The sequence below is a fragment of the Eumetopias jubatus genome, unplaced genomic scaffold (assembly GCF_037043125.1).
Source record: "Eumetopias jubatus isolate StellerSeaLion01/CBP00866 unplaced genomic scaffold, mEumJub1_p1.0 scaffold_6, whole genome shotgun sequence".
In the NCBI taxonomy this organism is placed as follows: Eukaryota; Metazoa; Chordata; class Mammalia; order Carnivora; family Otariidae; genus Eumetopias; species Eumetopias jubatus.
The window spans coordinates 31,991,766-32,012,914 of record NW_028274812.1 but is presented as its reverse complement, the minus strand read 5'-3'; the positions used below and the strand labels follow the sequence as shown (position 1 = coordinate 32,012,914).

The following is a 21,149-nucleotide window of genomic DNA, read 5'->3' as shown; positions in this document are numbered from 1 at the left end:
AGTCACTTGTGTTTCTGAAGCCTCTCAGCATTATGATGATTGGGGTAAAAACTGTCAATTGAGAAAAGTTTGAAAGAGAACTTTCATACAATGTTTTCATTGTCTTGTTCTTTTTCTGGAACTAAAATTCCTGATTGAAAAAACAAAAGTCTTCCTAGATATAAGGATAAAGTTTTTTTTTTTTTTTTTAAAGATTTTACTTATTTATTTATTTGAGAGGGAGAGAGTGAGAGAGAGCATGAGAGGGGAGAGGGTCAGAGGGAGAAGCAGACTCCCCGCCGAGTGGGGAGCCCGATGCGGGACTCGATCCCGGGACCCCAGGATCACGACCTGAGCCGAAGGCAGTCGCCCAACCAACTGAGCCACCCAGGCGCCCTGTAAGGATGAAGTTTTAAGAGATGATCTTTGTTTCTAATCAAGTGTGGAAGTTATCAACTATTTCGTCTTCCTCAGGGTGAGAATACGCTGAATAAGATTTTGCTATTTCTCAGGGCCCTGCATTTATTAAGCACTTAGCAAGTTGTTATTGAATGAATGAATGAATGAATGAACCAAACTCCTGACATCCCTCTTAGTATTAAAGCTGTATCACCCTGTGAAGTATTAAAACATTGCATTGGTGTCTGGCTTCACATCCAGAGTACCACATTCCAGGTGTTGTTCAAATTGGATTATAGGCTGAAGGAGAGTAAGTCCTGAGCTGATTGCTTAGACTGGGTTCTGCCCATTTCTGAACTATTCACTGAAACAAAAGGAATGGGATCAGGCTGACTGATTTGTTATATAAAGTCGTGCCCACCACCTGTGGAGTTAGGGTGGAGTCAATTCCACCCAAAGCATATGGCTGCTACTGAACAGAGGAGAAAGAATATCCTAAAGTCTGGGGTCATTAAGACCTGACAAGGGTAGCATGGATGCTAGGCAGGCAACTAAGAAATACTGACAATGTAATTTCTATTTTTAATGTGACTCAATGAAAAATCTAACTTATGTGTTAGAAACAATTCCTTATCTTTTGAGGTTTAAAGAAAATCTCCTTTAAATTGGTTAAAACAAACAAACAAACAAACAAACAAACCTAAAAGATTTTTAGCACTGAACACCGTGCTCTTGTTTTTAGGGAAGAAACACTAAGACAGGATGTCGCCTATTGTGTAGTGGAGCTTTAGAGTTTAACTAACCTTGATTAGCTGATTGATTTTGAGTGTTTCTTAAAACAGTTAACAAGGCTATTTCCAGAGAGGTTTTAAATTAAAAGTGGTTGACTTTATGTAGATTAGGGCTATTTTTTTGGCATATTTTCTAAGAAATATTTCACTAGAGGTCATAAAAACATTCTTCTAACATTTTCCCTCTCGATCTTTTATGCATGCTTGAGGAAAATGTGCATTCTCTAGTTTTGGAGTGCATGATCCCTTATGTATTTATTAAACTTGCTTATTGTGTTCTATATATATTTTTTCCTGCTTGAACTAAAAATTGAAGGAGGTATAATAGGTTTCTCCATTTTTTTCTCTGTAGTTCTATGAATTTTGGATTTTCCTACTTTGTTTACAACTGTTTAGAATTGTTAGTCCTGCTCCATTAACTAAAACTTTTAATATTTTTAGACCCTGTTTATCCCTATTAGGGCTTTTCACCTTAGTATTTAGAAGGGCTGATATTGATATAATTACCCTAATGTGGTATATTTGTCCTGTTATATAATTTTTCTTAATCATACTTTTTGTCTTTATCTTTGTGCTTTCTGTCTTTTGTAAACTGCATATATTGGGAAATGTACCCTTCTTTTATCTGATAGAGTAGCCTATTTATATTTATTGCAACTATTTATCTACTATGCTTTCCATTTCTTTGGTTTTTTGAATATGTTATCCTATTCTCTCCTGGCCTGAAAAGTTTCTGCAGAGAAATCCATCAATAGTCTTATGGGAGTTCCCTTGTATATAACTTCTCTCTTTTCTCTTGCTGCCCTTAGAATTTTTTTTTGTCTTTGAACTTTGACAATTTAATTATAATGTCTGTCAGTGTAGCCCTATTCAGATTCAAGCTATTTGGGGTCCTTTGGGCCTTATGGATCTGGATATCCATTTCTCTCCCTAAGTTTGGGAAGTTTTCAGCAACACTGCTTCAGATTATATTTTCTGTCCCTTTTCTTCTCCTTCTGGAATTCCTATAATGGGAATATTATTTCTATTCATTATATTCCCTAATTCCCATAGGCTTTCTTCACTCTTTTTCATTGTTTTTCTTTTTGCTCCTCTGGGTAATTTCCAATGTCCTATCCCCCAGGTTGCTGATTCTTTGTTCTGCATGGTTGAGTCCACTTTTGATACTCTCCACTGAATTCCTTAGTTCAGCTACTGTGCTTCCCAACTCTAGAATTTCTGTTTGTTTTTTGTTATGTTTTTTGTTTGCTCTATCTTTGGGACTCCAATTAGACATATATCAGGTATTCTCAATCTTTCAGGTTTCATAATCTGTCATTTATATTTCCTCTCTCCTTGTCTATCTTTGATACAATATGTGTTAGTTATTGCCTCAGTTAACTAATGACTCCTTTAGCTGTAACTAATATTCTCTTGAACTATTCATTGAGTTATATGTTTCAATAATGATATTTCATAGTTCCTTCAGAGTTATTATCTGCCTTATCTTTTTTTTTTAAGATTTTATTTATTTGACAGAGAGAGAGAGAGAAAGCACAAGCAGAGGTAGCTGCAGAGGGAGAGGGAGAAGTAGACTCCCCACTGAGGAGGGAGCCTGATGCGGGGCTCGATCCCAGAACCCTTTGTGGGAACTGTGACCTGAGCCAAAGGCAGACGCCTAACCCATTGAGCCACCCGGGCATCCCCTGCCTGATCTTTTTACATATTTCTTATTATATATCACTTTAATTCATAGTTATTTCTTTAAGCATTTCATAGCATTCCATTCTTACTAATTCTAATATCTGAAGTCCTTAAATATAAAATCAGTTTCTCAATCAAAATGGCTTGTTTCCCCATGTATTTGATTAATTAATCCAGAAGCATTAATTAGGAAGGCTTTCCTTCAGAGAGGATTTTCATTCACTTCTTAAAGTAACCATCAGAATTTATTGACCTGGGACAATGTTCATACATTAATGATTCCTGGTTTTATGCAGGAGTCTTAGGTTCAGCTTCTTGACTTTATTTACCTGGAATCCATAACTTATCTCAGAATCACAGCCTTTTCCTGTTTCCCAACTACTTCGGGTTTAACTCACTTTCATTTGTAATGATTATCTTGCTTTCTAATAAGCCAAAAAATGAACCAAATATTATGTGTTTTACTTTATCTGGTAACTTATTTTAGTGGAAGGATCATTGAGCATATCTAGTCAACCATACTGCCAGAAGCAGAAATCATCTACTTCTTTCTTAGTCAATTTTGGCAATTTGCATTTTTCAGATAAATTATTCACTTTTTCTGTTTTGTAATGTATTGGTATAAAGCTGTTTATAGTGCCCTCTTATTTTTTAAATTTCTCCTGTGTTTATTTCTTGATCTCCATCTTCATTCCTAATAATTGTAGATCTCTATTTTTTCCTAATCAATTTCACCAAAGCTATATATAAATGTGTGTGTCTATACACACACATATTTTTTTAAGAAACCAACTTTTGACTAAGTTTAAGTGGACCCTCTCTACTATAACAGTTTTATACTCCAGAGGTCAGCAAACTTTTTTCTGTAAAGGGCCAGAAATTTTAAAACTGAAAAATACAGTAATCAGAATAAAACACTTAATTGATGGGTTCAATAATAGGATGGAAGAGACAGAGGAAAAGGATGGAATAAACAGAGTAAAGAATCAATAAACTTGAAGATAAAACAATAGAAATTAACTGGTCTGAATAACTAAAAGAAATTTTTTAAAAAGATAAACAGAACCTTAGGGACTTAAAAGCCTATCACAAATTATCTAACATTTGTGTCTTCAGAGTCCCAGAGGAAAGAACAAAGGCAAGGCAGAAAAGAACCTGAAGAAATAATGGCTGACAACTTCCTGTATTTGGCAAAAGATATAAGTACATGGATTTAAGAAGCTGACCAAAACTTAAATAAGTTAAACTCTAAACGTCTACACCAAGGCACAACATAGTCAAACTTCTGAAAACCTAAGGAAGGAAAGGAGAGGAGGAGAAATAGAGAAATGACACCTTACTTATAATGGAAAAAGAATTTAAAAAAATTGAGTTTCTCATCAGAAATCAGAGTTCAGAAGGAACTTTTGAAAAAAAAAAATCTCAAAATTTCACCAGTTTGAAAGGAAAGTAGAATCTTATGTCTAGTGAAAACATCCTTCAAAAATGAAGGGAAAAATCAAGAGCATTTCAGGTGAAGGAAAACCAAGAGACTTTATTGCCAACAGAGATACAATAAGAACAATAAAAGCCTAACAAAATTTCCCTAAACAGAAAGGAAATGATATACAAAGGAAATTTAGAAGAACAATGAGGAATGAACAAAGTAAGTAAAAATCTGGGTAAATACAATACTTTCCTTCTCCTCTTGAGTTTTCAAAATTACGTTAGATGGTTGAAGCAAAAATTCCAACATCGATGTGGTTCTAAATATATGTAGAAGTACTACTGAAGACAATTATAAACAGGGAAGAGTAAAGAGACATAAAGGGAAGTAAGATTTCTACATTTGACTAGAACTGTTAAAGGGATGACACCATACATGTTGTGAGCTATATATTTATAATGTAATACTTAGAGCAAACACACTAAAATGGTTTATAAAAAGATATGCTAAAAACATCATCAAAAAATTAAAATGGAATTCTAAAATATATTCAACTTATCCCCGGGAAAGCAAGGGGAAAAATAATGAAGATAGCAGAAATTAATAAAATTGAAAACATTAAAACAATATAGAATATTAATGAAGCAAAAAGCTGTTTTTTTTAAAGATCAATAAAATCAACAAACTTCTAGAAAGATTTACAAAGAATAAAACAGATATGACACAATTTAACAATATCTGGAATGAAAGAGGGGACACCACTACAGACATCAAAAGTATAAGAAAGAAATACTACAAACAACCCCACATACAAAAACTTGACAAACTGAGATGAAATAGACCAATTCTCTGAAAAACACAAACTACCACAACTCAGTATGAAATAGGTAACTTAAACAGTCCCACAACTATTATGGAAATTTAATTTATAATTAAAAACTCCCTCACCAAAATTCCAAAGTCTAGATGCTTTCATTGGAGAATTCTATCAAGTGTAAAAAGAATTAACATCAATTCTAAACAACCTCTTAGAAAATAGAAGAGGAAGGAACACCTCCCAATTCATTTTGAAGCTATTACCCTGATAGTAAAACCAGACAAAACACTGCAAAAAAAGAAAGCTATGATCAATATCCCTCATGAATACAAATGCAAAAATCCTTAACAAAACATTAGTCAGTCTAACTCAGTAACATATAAAGATAATTATACACCATGACCAAGAGGGATTTATTTCAGGGGTGCAAGGCTGGGTCAATATTCAAAACTCAATCAATGTATTTATCATATTAATAGGTTAAAGGAGAAAAATCATATGATCATATCAATTGATGCAGAAAAAACACTTGACAAAATTTAACACCAATTCATGAAAAGAAAAACTCTCAGAAAAATAGGAATAAAGGGAATTTCCTTAACTTGATGAAGAGTATCTACAAGAAACCTACAGCCGACATTATATTTAATGGTGAGACACTAAATCCTTTCCTGAGATTGGGAATAGGGCAAGGATATCTCTTCCCCACTCTTATTCAAATATAGTGCTGAAAGTTCTAAGCACTGCATTAAGAAAGGAAATAAAAGGCATACAGATCAGAACAAAAGAAATAAAACTATTGCTATTTGCAGATCACATGATTTTCTATGTAAGATAATCCAAGTAATCTACACCAACCTCCTAGAACTAATAAGTGAGTTAAGCATGATCGCAGCATACAAGATAAACATACAAAAAAACAATTGCATATATATTTGCAATAAATATGTGAATATGGGAATTAAAAAACAGTATCATTTACAATCTCTCAAAAAAATGAAATGCTTAGGTGTAAACCGAATAAAAGCACATATAGAATTTAATAAGCTAAAAACTACACAATACTAAAGAAATCAAAGAAGATGTAAATAAATAAAGAGATATCTTGTGTTCATGGATTGAAAGACTCAACGTGGTAAAATGTCAAATTTTCCCAAATTGGTATACAGGTTTAACATAATTCTTATCAAAATCTCAGCAAGATATTTGTATAAATATGGATAAGATTATTCTAAAATTTTTTATGCTTAAAAAAAAGAAGTAGGAAGGGAAAAATGAAGGGGAAATCAGAGGGGGAGATGAACCATGAGAGACTATGGACTCTGAGAAACAAACTGAGGGTTCTAGAGGGGAGGGCGGTGGGGGGATGGGTTAGTCTGGTGATGGGTATTAAAGAGGGCACGTACTGCATGGAGCACTGGGTGTTATACGCAAACAATGAATCATGGAACACTACATCAAAAACTGATGGTGTACTGTATGGTGATTAACATAACATAATAAAAAAAAATAAAACGTATATGGAAAGACAATGGACAAAACCACCTAATTTTGAAAAAGAATAAAGTATAAACAAGCAGTCTATATGATTTCAAGGCTTATCAAATAGAAAAATTAATACTGTCTGGTATTGGTGGAGGTATAGACACATAGACCAATGGAATATAACAGACAAACCAGATATAGACCCACACAAATATGTCCAACTGATTTTTGTTCAGCTTGTTTTCAACAGAGGAGCAAAAACCATTCAATAGAGTAAAGACAGCCTTTACAACAAATATGATATTGGAACAAATGAGCATCATAGGCAAAAAAAACCCAAAACAAAACCTAGATGTAAGTCTCACATTTCATGCAAAATTAACTCTAAATGGATCATGGACTTAAAAGTAAAATGTAAGACCACAGAACTTTTAGAAAAGAACACAAGATAAAAGTGAAAATCTTTGTGATCTAGGGCTATGCAAAGAGTCTGTGATACCAAAAGCATGATCCATAAAAAGGAAACATCGATAAAATGGACTTCACCCATCAAAATGAAAAACTTTTGCTCTGTGAAAGACCCTGTTAAGAGGAAGACAAGCTACAGAGTGGGAGGAAATACTTGCAAATTAATTTAGATATTGGACAAAGGACTAGTATCTAGAATACATATTAAAAAAAAAACACTCAAAGCTCAACAATGAAAAACTAAACAACCCAATTAGAAAAAGAGGAGAAGACATGAAGAAACACATCACTGAAGAAAACATATAGGTGCCAAATAAGCACATGGAAAGGTGAACATCATTAGCCATTGGTGAAGTATAAAACAATCTATTACAGTAACTAAAATAAAAATCTGTGACATCACCAAATGCCGATAAGGAAGTGAAGAAACTGGATCAAACATTGCTGGTGGGAATGTAAACTGGAATAGCCACTCTGGAAAAGTTTGGCAATTTCTTAAAAACTAAACATTCAACTGTCATATGGCTCAGCAATTTCACTGCTGGGCATTTATCCCAGAGAAATGAAGTCTATGTTCACACAAAAACCTGTACACAAATGAACATAGCTTTATTCATAATAGTCCAAACTGACCAGATAGCCTTCAGCAGGTAAAGGGTTAAACTGTGATATATCCATACCATGGAACACTACTCAGCACTGAAAACTGAAAGATCAGATGCACTTGATACATGTAACAAGTGGTATGAATCTCCAGAGGATTATGCTGAATGTAAAGAGCTAATCCCAAAAGGTTACATACTGTATGATCCCGATTACATAATGTTATTGAAATAACAATTATAAAGATGGAGAACAGATTACGGTTGGAAGGAGGGGATGCGGGCTTGAGCAAAGTCGGTGTGGCTATAAAAGGGCATCAGGAGGGGTCTTTGTGTTTGAATGTTGTATGTGGAAATGTTCTACACATATTTTTGTCAATATCATCATCCTGGTGGTGATATTCTAGTTCTGCAAGATGTTACCACTGGGATTAATTGGGTGAAAAGTACAAGAGGGATATCTGTATTGGTTTTTACAATTGTGTGTGAATTTACTGTTACCTCAAAATCAAAGTTTAATTTAAAATTTTAGCCTTTGGGGCTCAGTTGGTTAAGCATCTGTGTTTGGCTCAGGTCATGATCCCAGGGTCCTGGGACAGGGTCCTGTGTGGGGCTCTCTGCTCAGCTGGAAGCCTGCTTCTCCCTCTCTCTCACATAAATAAAATCTTCAAAAATAAATAAAATTTTAGCATTAAACATGTTTTACATTTTATAAAATGGGCTCTTTATTTTAAATGTCCACGCCATTCCAAAGGTAAGTACTGGTCTGTGGTCTCCATTTCAGGCTTAAGAAATTTAATGTAACATAGACAATTTCTACATTACTAAGAAAAATGTTTGAATGTAGATCAGGAAAAGACACAAGGGAAGTCCTAATTTGGAACAAATAATATCGTTTTGCATCCAAGATAGAACTAATTTAAATGACATATGATGGTTACCTCACTGAATTGTGGTAGATGCCCCACCACAAAGTAATAATTAAATGTTAAAATTATGGTAACCTTTAGGAAGATTAAAACATTAAGTCTGGCACTGGAAATAGGTCAGATGTGGTCAGGTACACTGGAAACGCCTTTAAATGAACTTAAAATGACCATAGCACCTGGGTTTGGAAGGATGAAAAACAATATTCTCCACTAAGTTATAATTTGTTTTTTTGTTTTTTAATTTCTAGAATCATTACTGACCTAAGAATCTGCCTTGCCCTGAAAGCTTTTTAGAAAAATCAGGTCTCAGCTATGCAAGTTACTAAAAGCTTGTGTCCTTGTCTTGGGTTAAAATCTCTAGTTCCTAGGGATGTAAACTTGGTTCTTTTTATCTGGTCTGACTTCAGTTATTTCAGATCTGCCATGAAATAGCTGGTGTGAAACTTTCAGAAGGCACTGGAAACTGAAATTAGTGTCTGGAAATCTTCACTGAGGCTAAATAACTGCATTTCTAAGTTTTCCACCAAGGCTAATAGGTTTTGGAGTTAGCAACTACTGTCTAGCAGTACTTACAGTAAACACTTAAAAATCTGTACTTTGGGTTTGCCAAAGTGGGCATTAGTACCCTTTCAAGTTTATTTAAAGACTCGGTTCAGTTCTAGCAGACTCCCTCTCAAACAAGCAGGGGTGTTATGCATAGAACGATTGCACAGGAAATCTGGTTTTTGCCTTCCACCACTTACGTTTTAAGCAGAAATGCCATCACTACACAAAACCTACAGGAATCCCACTCTGAGTAATTAAGTGACCAACCTCTTAAAAACCTGCCAGAAGCAACAGTGTCTATAAAAATCGATTTAGTGTGTCAGTTACTTAGTTCTATTTCTGCATTTAAAATTAGGATTATTTGAAGAAAAATAAGTTATCCCATCATTTTCACGTTAACCAAATAATTGCCGAAACAAAGGATTAAAACGGCAGTGTTTCACTGATGAGAAAATGGGTTAGCATGAGGTAAGGTCATGCATTCTGTCGGAGAAGTGGTACAGTGTAGCCCTTTCAGGCTCCGGCTGGTGAAAGTTTTGCTAAGTGTATTTCCTTGCTTGAGACATGAAGCTGTTCAGATCTTAGGGTGGATGGAAGAGGTCTGCGATCCGGGGAAGCGCGTCATTTTCTTAAGTGACTCATGAAAATGCACAACTTTTTTCCACCCCCCCCCCCCAGGAAAGCAGGATGCCTGATGATGTTCTTTACCACTAATGAGGACTCTTCCTCATATCCAAATGAACCAAAAAAAACGCCAGTTAACTCATCATTTGCCCAAATGGTATCCCCTTTGGAAATTTCCTTTTATTCCAGCAACCTGGTCATATGTGCAAAGAGTATTCAGTTCTGACTTTAAAAACATAAATGCTAAATACGTTCCCCTTGTAAATTGTTCTTTACCATGAAGGTGGACGAGGACTTTTTTTCTTTAGACAGGTTTTATCTTTTATTGTGTTTTTTTCTACATGCAGCAACAAAAATTACACCAACTAGAAACACTATTCCGCACTTTCTTTGCTAAAGCACAGGCTGATTTTGTGGAACAAAAAGTCTTCAAAAATCATTTTTCATTATAAACTTGTTGAAAAACATTGATATTCAAAACACTGTTTTTCTGTGTGTACAAAATGTTACTTAAAAAAAAAAAAAGCCATGACGACGGTGAAGGAGTCGGTGGCAACCTCTTGGAGATAAGTGGTGTCCGACAGCGCTGCGGATGCTGCTGGGCGCGCTGAACGCTCGGAGGCCTGACTCCAACTGCCGCCTTCGTGGTTTGCTGGCCTAGATCAAGCTCTGTCTGTGCCCACACGTCTATTTTTCTAGAACTGCTCCCCTGCCGACTAACAGACAAGCTGCCTTATGTTGAAATGGCACCTGTTATATTTTTTTTTACCATCAATCGTTGTGCAAAACCAGAACACTTCTGTATTTAATGACCAGTGCAAGAGTCAAACACTTCAGGCCACACTGTCATTCAATTTCAGAGGCTGGTTGATCTCAATCTGCCCCGTTCGAGAATGTCTTTGGAGCCCGCTAAAATGAACAATAATGTGTCACCTGACGAGGAAACTTCTTCAGTTTGAGGCTTATGTGGACTGATTCAAATATGCTGATTGTCATAAAAACAACTTCATTTTATTTTCCATAGCGTGAGCTTCACCTTTCAATGTGATTCTAAGACTAACCTGAAGGAAAACTTCGAGAACTTGAAAACCTTGGCTATTGTGCTATGTTTTTCCTTTGATTTTTTTCAAATCAAGACTACTCTTTGTGTTCCAAATATTTTGGGGTAAAAATTTCCTTCAAAAATCATTATGTTTCTTAAAAGAATGCAAGCCACTAAGGTTCCTGTTTTTAATCACTGATCTGTGTCCCAGGTAAAATAATTTATAAAATATTACACATTAAATGAATGTGCTAAAATCACGCAAAAAAAATTAAGTGGTTTTGCTGTTACTGGGAATTCATCAGGAAGCGAACTGAGTGAGTGCATTTGCCTCTATGAGAATAAACATTTTATCAAGTACAACTGTGCAAAAAAGAAAAAAAATTGAACTGATTTGTGGGAGCCGTGGGAGTTTTATGTAGCCATAAGATACCGGTTTATCACACGCTTCTCTGTGCTCTTACAGAGAAAGAACATGTTCAATCAGGCCTGATGGGCTTGCACTGACCTCAGCACAGGTAGTATTTGTATAAATTCCTCTCCCTGCCTGGCCAGTCCTGTTCACTAAAGCAAACTGATTTGGTAAACACCGAGTCTCAAAGTTTCCAATCACTCACTCACAAGAAAATTGTCTACAGTCTCTTACGGAGAAAAAAAAAAAAAAATGGCGTTTTGCTGACATGCATTTTAAGATTGCCAAACTAAAACACTAAATAAACCAGTACTCCAGAAAGAAGGGCTGCTGTGTGATTATGTCAAGTGTTGCTCCCACAGAAGCAGAGTCCTCATGACACAGAACTATCCAGACACTTTTAAAATCATCTTTATTTTGGTTGCAAAGATACAGTTTACTTACTTAACATTTTATTTGTTCCCATTTGAAGTCTCATAGCTTTGCCATGTAAAACACTGACTTCACTATCAAACTGCTATATAAGAATGTTATAAAATACAAACTATAAACTAAGATAATCCTCTTTACAGTATTCAGATTAGTGCATTAAAACAACATCGATTTAAAAAAAGCAAGTGAGTTAATTGGCAAACACCAAATTGTTTTCTAATGAAAGATGTTACAAAATGGTATGCGAGGTAAACACTAAATTTTAAGTGTTAGTGCTCAAAAACAATAATTCTGGGAAAGTTGCTCCCCCAAAGTAATTCTGACCCAAGGATACACATGTAGCCATTATTCTAAAGGACTTAAGGGAAGATAATTAATTTTCCACAGTAATAGCTGTGGAAGTACACAGCAAAATAACAAGTTGGGATCTTCAGATTTCTAATGCTATAGGTACTGATTTTTCATACTCTTCGTTCAAATTACATTAAACATTTATTGTGACTACACATACCCCAGCAAACATCGGACTTAAACAGGGCCTATGTAAAAACAATCTATCCTTAATATTTTACGAGGCAATCTACAGCAAATGCTTAATATGTACACATCAGGAGTATGAGATACTCTAGGAAATTATTCACTGATTTCATTTAGAGTAAACAAGGGTCTTAAGAGAAAACCAACAAGAAAAGTTAAATAATTTGTGCTGCTATGAACCAGGAAAAAAAAAACAAAACAACACACCACAAACAGGTATGATATATTTTTTTTAAGTTATTGAGAATATTTCCTCTGCTGGCTCAAATTGAAACTAAATTTGAGATTTTTAATTGAAGGAACACAACTCTGAATGCACATCACTCTGTCAGAGACAGACACACATGGAACACACGCACACCTTTACATTTACTAATTCCAAGAGCTAAGTCAACAGGTAAATAAATTATAAATGAAAGGCATATACAACGTGGACAAAACCTCACAATATTAGATCGAAAAGCATGGAAATAATGCCAGCAGTCATACTGAGAAAAACTTTCAGTGTTAGAAAATATCAGATTGAATCCAAAGGAAACTCCCCCCCCCCAAATGAAAATAACAAAGTATGGGAACCATCCTTTATGGAGTGTCTTTAAAATAATAATAATAAAAAAACCATGATTACAGGAATCCTCCTACATAATTTAGAGAATGTAGTGCAATAGGGTGCTCCTTTATAATTTAGCTTTTCACTTTCCATATGATGAGACCGAGAATTACAACTCCAATGACAATGATAAAAATGATGATGCACAGGGTTTTTCTGGATTTGCGCTGCAGATGCAAAAACAAAAACCATGTTTACAGATGTACTGAAGCATCTCTATAGCAACTGAAAATCACTTGCTTCATTTCTAGAGTAAAATCAATAGTAATTAACTGCCCTCAAATATTTGGCTGTATTTTTTTGCTTCTCAAAAATCTCTTCAAATACAAGTGGCACTATTCTTTCAAGAAAAGTCTTCTTGAATTAATGATATAATTCAGGGGCTAATTATTCAACCTTTGTTGGTCATATTTCTGAGTGTGGTTGGGCTTAAAAAATGAGACAGAGAGAAATGAAAGTTACTGACTTAAGCAACAGACTGAGGTATTCCTATGTATAAAAACTAAGAACAGCTTAAAAGCTAACTTTTATCAGAGAGCTGCTCTTCAAAATGAGTTCTCTGAAAATATCAGCAAGTGTAAATGCCTGGCAATTTCTCCCGAAGTAAATTTACTAGTTTCCAAAATTCCCGTTTTTTTAATATTAGTGGAAACTGCATTTAAAAATCTCAACATACACATAAAAAACAAAGAGCTAAAAAATCATAATGCAGTCATTTAAATCACAGAGGTTAAGAGTTCCGTTCCATTCTTCATTCTCGCCCAGCTGTAGATTTCCATATTTCTTTAATGGCTTGCATATCTCATAGCAACATGCAGGAATCCTTTCTCTTTTTCTTTTAAAGATTTTACTTATTTATTTGACAGAAAGAAAGAGAGCAAAAGAGAGCACAAGCGGGGAGGGACAGAGGGAGAGGGAGAAGCAGGCTCCCCGCTGAGCAGGGAGCCTAACAAGGGGAACCCTGCGATCATGAGCTGAGCCAGAGGCAGACGCTCAACCGACTGAGCGACCCAGGTGCCCCGGAATTTTTTTCTTATAAGGTTGAAAAGTTTGTAAATTTTCTTTGTCAACTAGTAGTACCATAAAATTTACAGAAAGACAGGTTTCCGACTCTGAAATTCTCCTGAAAACTATGATGACTTTCAGTATACCACATATTCAGCAAGTTTTTCAACTGAATACTCCTCCTTACATGAAGTATGACTTCTCTAGAGTTTCAGTTTCATCTTGCCTACATATTTTCCCCAGACTCCCCTTGAGTACCATAGACACATGTGTAATATACCTGTAAGAACAATCACAGGCTTCCCCCTACAGGGTTATCTGTGGCCCAGGGCACCCTCCCTAGTGTGGGATGGTGAGGTTTCCAGGGTACTGCAATGATAAGTACTAGAATCAGCTTCCCCTACACTCATGGTTCACTCAAACTATTAAGGAGCGCCATATTTTGCAGAGGCAAGAGTTTAATATCAAGGTTTCCAAGGAGAACTACAGGGAAGCTGCTTTTTTCCCCAGCACTGATGTTGCATGGCTCTTCCCTCATCCCTCCAGGGCCCATGGGATTAAGTACGGGGCAGCTCTAGATATGGAGGTGTGGCTTGGGAAGATGTGCTCCTTTCTCCCAGGGTGGCTGTAGGGTTTACCCTTCCCCAAGGAGGGGAAAAGTAAAACTTGGAGATATATCTACATCCCTCCAAAATCCAAAAGCAAAACAAAATAACATGCAAACCTCGTTACTGATAAATCCTGCTAAACACTACGTTTGAGTAACTGTTGGCATTTATAGATTATTGTGTGAGTGCGTGTGTGTGTGTGTTCATGAATGATACCTACGTGTGACAGTAATTCTACTGAGCTGCATACCTGAATCACATGCACACAGAAGGTAAAGGCGAGTTAGAGTTACTACATCACTGAGTACAGCTGGCCGTAACTCAGCAATCTCCACATAGCTTTACTGTTCTCTATGTACCACTAAGTATGCAGTGATTTGTCCAGCGAAAAATGGCACTGAAATGAAAGGGGACTTCTGAGGTTAGTGAGAAAAGCAAAAAGCAATTGAAAATATCTAAGACCGTGATAATATCTTAGGTATTTTAGAAGAAGGCAACACGGTCTGAGAAAATAATTATGAACAACAACAAAAAGTGGAATTTTAAGAGGGAAATCAAATGCTATGGTGGTATTTAGGGGTTCCCAAAGAGCCTGGCCTCATTCTTACTGTCTATATATCGTATGATATATTTATATTCATGGTCCTAATATCTGTGTAGTTCTCTGATGTGCTTCCTATCTGTCACATATACAGACTCCCTATATTAACCTGATCCACTGAAGAAATCAACTCATTCCTGGTAAAGGGTCTGCTGAATGCTGACAATACCCAGTGATCAAGGGCACTCCAAGGGAATATAATTTCCATAGGACTTGATGAGAACTCTCTAGAGCAAAGATCTTTGCCTTCTTACTGCAGAGTGCCACGGACAAAAAAGAAAGAAAAGGTGGCTGGAAACAGTGAGAGAAACAGGGGAAGGAAGTTATCAAAGAGGTTTCTGGTTTGGAAGGTCACAATAGCATCAGAGACCTCCAGCTGTCAGAAATGCCTGGACTTCTCTATCTACTGCTCCCCTCAGGACTCTAAACACTGAACTTCCTATCCCTGGGGGCCACAATTCTGTTCAACCCTGAGAATAACCAGGAAACAGGCTAACCCCAGTTTTAAACGGACTGGCAGATTTCTGACCTGTCTTCCATGGGATTTTAAACTTTAACATCTCCAGCCACCTTATACCTGAACTCTCTCTCTCTCTCACACACACACACCACATGGGTGCACAGACACACACACAGATTGGAAAGCCTAAGTTACAAGATAACTCACTGCAGTTAATATTACCTGATATTCTGCTGCCCTTGACAGCTGCTGGTTTGCTTGCTGAACGTGCACGTCTGCATTCTCCACGTTGGCTTCTATGCTGTCTTTAAAATAAAACACACACACACACACACACACACACACAAAGCTGTTAGACGTGTGTTGATGCTCCAGTAAGAGAGCTGCTTAAATCATAAGACTTCATGCAACATAAGATCAGACATGTTCACTATTCAAATGTTAACACTGGTAGTATACAGGCAAAGTTGAATTTCTTTTTAAACTGGCTCGGAGTCTTCTTTACACTATTTCTCAAATGATCCAAACAACACACAGATATTTGAAAAGAAACTGGATCATCCTCATTACGACACAATTCCTGTTCTACCTGGTAACCCCCGAAAGGTACTAGGGAGTTTGCGTGCTCCATTGGTCAAGGCAGCACCGAACATCTAACAACTGTTCCCGTGAGTAAACACAGAGTATTGAAAACCATCAGTCAACGACCTCCTTCAGAGCTAAAACCCAGCCCTCCCTGAGGGCTCAGGAAGCCTTCTTACCTGGCGACAGTGTCCCCTCCCTCGCTGCTCTGGCCTAGAGGTGGAACCAGTGGCCCCCACAGCCTGAGACTACGGCCTTCCCCTTCTCCCAACCAACACTCAGCTTACAACTCATGCTTAAAAATGCATCCAACCCCCCATAACAGATATCTATAGACCTCATGGTCTTTCCTGCATTCTCTGAATATTTTAGCCCTGGATTCGCTGATGGACCCTTCAATGCTTCTCTTATACAAATTGGCAATTTCACAAGCCAACTGCTGATCTGCTAACACCTGCCTTCTCCATGCCTTGACCATACTTTTTCAATGACTTTGCCTGCTTTCTCTTCCCAGCCACCCACCTCCATGATCATATCCCAAGCCTCGTCACTACCGATAACTGCAACTTCTCTATAAACTCAGTTTCAAACTTCACTCTCTGAGCATCACGGGCTACCTGTCTAGCACTCTCCTTCCAGCACCCCGACGTCACTGACCTACCACTGTTTCACTGCCCCTCAACACACTTCATGCCCTCACCTTCCTCCTGATCCAGCTTAGATCCCCGGGGCCACCACTGAGCCACACTCCTCGCACTTACCCTTGGCTCCCTTGCCACCTACCTTGGTCAGACTTATGTGACAACACCCTAACCTGCACCCTCACAGCTGCACACAGGTACAAAAAAAATAACCGACGTTGATTTCTTTCACTTCGAATTCATGACTGCCAAGCAAGCCTCCTTCATTTCAACTGGCACCTCACACTTAACATATCCCCAAATTGTTGATCTCCATCCCTCTAAACCCGCTCCAGTTCCAGACTGCCCCAGCTTAGAAAATGGCAACCTCAGTTTCCCTGGGCTTGCCCCAAACCTTACGCATTGTCCTTGAATTCATTCTCTCTCACACCCACATCCAGCTAAGTCAGCAAATCTTTTTGGTTCTACATTTTAAAGCTATCCAGAATTCCACCGCTTCTCACAGCTTCACTGCTGCCATCCCGATCTGAGGCAACTGCCCACCCCGATTCTTGCCATCACCTTGGAAGGGGTCTCTTTGCTTCTGGTCTTGTCCCTTTATGGTCTGCTCTCAAACTAGCAGCCAAAGCGAGTCTATTAAAACTTAAGTCAGATGATAACACTCCTCTGCTCAAACCCTCCTGTGGCTTCCCATCCGTTAATAGTAACGCAAGTCCTCACAAGGGCTCAGCGCCCTACATGATGCCAAACTTTATGACCTCTGTTGTCATCTCCGTCTCCCTCTTGCTCGTTTCACTCACCAAAAACATCAGATGTGCTTCTGCCTGAAGGCCTTTGCACTTGCCCTTTGCTCTACCTGGAAAATTTTCTTTCACTTGCTCCCTTAATTCCATGAAGTCTTCACTAAAATGTTATCTGTCAGTAGGGTCTTCCTTGACCACCCTAGTAAAGCAGTAACATTCCCCACCAGCAGCAGCCCCATCCCACTACCTGCCTTATTTTCCTGAGAGCACTTATTGGCATTTACTTACTTTTCTTTCCTTTTACAAAAATTCTTTCTCCTCCGATTAGATTATAAGATTAATGAAGGCAGGGTCTTCTACCTCTTGTTTAAGTTCAGCTAAATCCCCAGTGCCTAGATTTGTGCCCAGACATAGCAGGCACTCAATAAATGTTTACTGGATGAACCAATGAATTGGTTTTTGAAATTTTACCCCATGATCTACTGTGGCTACAGAGAAGGGTTAAGAATGGGCAAATAATTGCTATAGTAAAATATAGGTCCAAGTATTTCAATGAACCAAAATCAGAAAATATATGAAATCTATCTTTAGCCACATCCACTGATAGCTTCATATTTCTAAATGATAAAAATGATCAGGACACTGATCAGTGCTGACAGTTATACCTTACCTGAAGAGCAAAACTTTCAGGGAGTCTTAGCCACTGATTTTTTTTTTAAAGAATTTGTAAAAGAATGTTTCGCATCTAAGTAATACCACTAAATTTTAAATGTACCGAAAAGACAATGGAATAAATGATTGGGCAAACGGCTACCTATTCCCTCTGATCTAAAAAACAAGGTAGCATGCACAATTATAAAGAGCACAGGTTTCCCAGAAAGTACTTGGTGTGATGAGAATTAGTGGGGTTGAGACGGAAACCAGGGGTCTGGCAAAGAGGCGGCAGTGAGACTAGAGGCTGGCTCCACGGTCTCAGCAGCAGCAGGTTCTGGTGAGATGTGGGGCTTCAGAAATAAATGAAGCCAGTTGATTCAATCAGTGGGAGCCAAAGATGAGGTCTGGTTTAGATAATGCCAAGGGTGATGCTCTGTCTGTTGGTAGAGGCTGTACTTTTAATTCCAGGGGGTCCCAGAGAGACAGGGGTTACTCTTGCTTGAGAGGTTCCTGCAGGTAAACTGCGTGCCTTCTCCCACCCCAGTGGGGCTTACCTATCACATCTCCTTGTTCATGGATCATCATTCCCAAATCTTTAAATATTTCATTGATATCCATAATATCAGCCTGAGAGAAAAAGGCACGTGTTAATATAATCAGAAATTCAGCCCTCAATCCACAAAGGGGAAAAATCAAAAAACAAAAAACAAAAAACAGAAAACAAAACCCCAAACCACCACTTAGACACAAGTGAGAATGCATCTAGGCTTAATACATAAATTTTGGAAATATCAGGAAACTATATGACTAGAGGCAACCCTAAGTAAGACAACCTTGAATGACTGTAACCAGTTCTTTAAAGGTAAGTTTGTGACATTAAAAATACCAAGCGAGGCAGCATGGAAACCAGGAATCTATTAACAGAGAAGCGTCCTGGGTCACTGAGTTTATGTTGATATAATCTGATAGCTTTGTTATCACTAGCAGTATTACCTCATAAGAGTATAAAATACCATTGCTATGATTTATTCCTCGTAAAAACTTACACATCAATTTGACATTACAAAAGTATAAAACATTAGGTATAAATTTTAAGTCTCACATTAATAAGTTTGGTTATGCAATGGGATAGTGATGAACAAGTTATAACTTTACTTTTCTTTAATACATGATAACTACTCTTTTGCCTGATTAGAGTTAAGTTTAAACAGTCTATGGGGGGGGCCATTTACATATTCATCCTGTGTCTTAGTTTTCCCACCTATAAAATGGTGATGATGACGACACAGTTAACTACTTCATGGTTTTTATGAGAACTGAATGAGATAATGCAAAGAATTTATCACATGGTGCTTAAAAACCCTCAATAAATTGTAGCTACGGTGAGCCATTAGCCAACCTTCTAGAGAACAGGTAGGTTCCATAAGAACTAAGGCTTACTAAACCCTTCAGACCTCTTTGACGTCATGAACATACCAAGAGAAATAAAATACTTGTACAGCCCCTGTCAAGTCTTATTCATGCGGCTCTGAGGTGTATCATGTGCTCCGGAAGTCGTCCAGACTCCCTGAGCAGACCTGTCTGGACTGAGTTTTTCTCCATGCTAAGGACCTGAGATGATCTGACAGGATAAAAAACAAAAGTAGGAAATGAGGGAGGTATGTTCTCTCATTTTAGGACGAATTCTAACAAGATTTATTTAAAAAAAGGGAATTATTCTCATTTACACAAAATGCCACCACACTGATATATTTAGTTTTCTTTCTCAGGCCCCTCCCCCAGCATTGTCTAAGCATCTTGAGGACAAACACGCTGAGAACAGAGCAGCCATCCAACTGCCACATCAAGCTTACTTCAAGCTGCCTAATAGAAGATTCTCTCTCCTGAATAAGGCGGAGGTCATCCTCTGTAATTTCTTCATCCTGCACCTGCACCTGAGGTTGAGCTTGGCTAACAGACAGAACAGAACATGGGAAAAAAAAAAAAGGAATGGTATTAAATTAATGGGACTTCTTTCCTTATTTAAGAAACATGAAATAGAATATCTTTTCTTCAAAGTCAGAGAATTGCTTCAACTTATTTATATTCTTCAATTTTAAGATTATAACAGAAATATTAATCAAACTATTCATGTTCCATTTCATTGATTTTTTTTTTAGAGTTATTATTTAATTATTGGAAGCTATATTTGGCAACTGGGTATTTCTTTTTGGTTGACTTAAACGTCACGGGAGGAAATAATCTCCATCAAATAATAATTAAGTCAATCATATTTACTTGGGTAAATAATTATTTGTACAAAGTATTACTGCTATATTGGAATATTTTATATATATGTAGACTTTATAAATAATTATTTTGAAAAAAATTTCAAATTTATTGCTTTCTATTTATAAATAACTTAGGACAGTCATGATATAATAAACTGAAAGCTTTCATTCTGCTGCAGGGACCGTAATGTATTAAATACATTTGAAAAATTATCTTTTGATCTGTAAGTTTTGTATTTCTTACCTTTCCCAGGATACAAGATTCCTTTCCTTTGAGCTGTCCTCAGGAAAACCACCCTGAATAATTTAGTAATAGAATGGATTGAGAAGGGGCAAAGAAAAAACACCAAAACACATTTTCTCTTATAATAATCTAAACTGATTTATGTACGCATGTGCACGCACGTGTGTGTGTGTGTGTGTGTGTGTGTGTGGAGAGAAAGAGAAATGTTTTTGTTCTCATTTTCTAGGTCAAGTGCTTCGAGTAATAGTAAAATTGTATCCTAAGCTGACAAGGAAGGAATTCATTAAATATTCTCAAGGGCCAAGTAATTAATATTACTCGATTAAAATGTACTATAGTCCTGGAGCCTCAACCTTAAGGAACAAGGAAACAACTTGCAATAGTTTTGAAGGGAATTTAAAATTAGATTAACTCAAAATTCCACTTTAAGTTTTCCTTTTATTTTCTCCAGGCTTATATTCATCTTCAGTATTCACACAACATATTGACTGTTCATTTCCGTCATCTTCATATAACCCAGGAGTAAAGTGTTCCCTACATGAGCCCTGACAGAAAGTGA

General features: G+C 37.1%; 1 protein-coding gene across 2 annotated transcripts in view; it reads right to left on the bottom strand.

Moving 5' to 3' along the window:
• The window catches only part of STX7 (syntaxin 7), a 98,731-nt gene that overhangs the window by 41,348 nt on the left and 36,234 nt on the right, over nucleotides 1–21,149 (bottom strand). The window contains exons 6-10 of one of the 2 annotated variants that reach the window (XM_028125315.2): nucleotides 20,591–20,643; nucleotides 19,930–20,026; nucleotides 18,631–18,703; nucleotides 15,679–15,761; nucleotides 11,599–12,949 (exon numbers count right to left, since the gene is read on the bottom strand). In XM_028125315.2, coding sequence (XP_027981116.1) covers nucleotides 12,857–12,949; nucleotides 15,679–15,761; nucleotides 18,631–18,703; nucleotides 19,930–20,026; nucleotides 20,591–20,643 — 399 coding nt within the window. In that variant the 3' untranslated portion in view covers nucleotides 11,599–12,856. Of the gene's footprint in view, nucleotides 1–11,598; nucleotides 12,950–15,678; nucleotides 15,762–18,630; nucleotides 18,704–19,929; nucleotides 20,027–20,590; nucleotides 20,644–21,149 lie in introns of those variants that run through there. The other variant, XM_028125316.2, reaches the window with a different exon arrangement.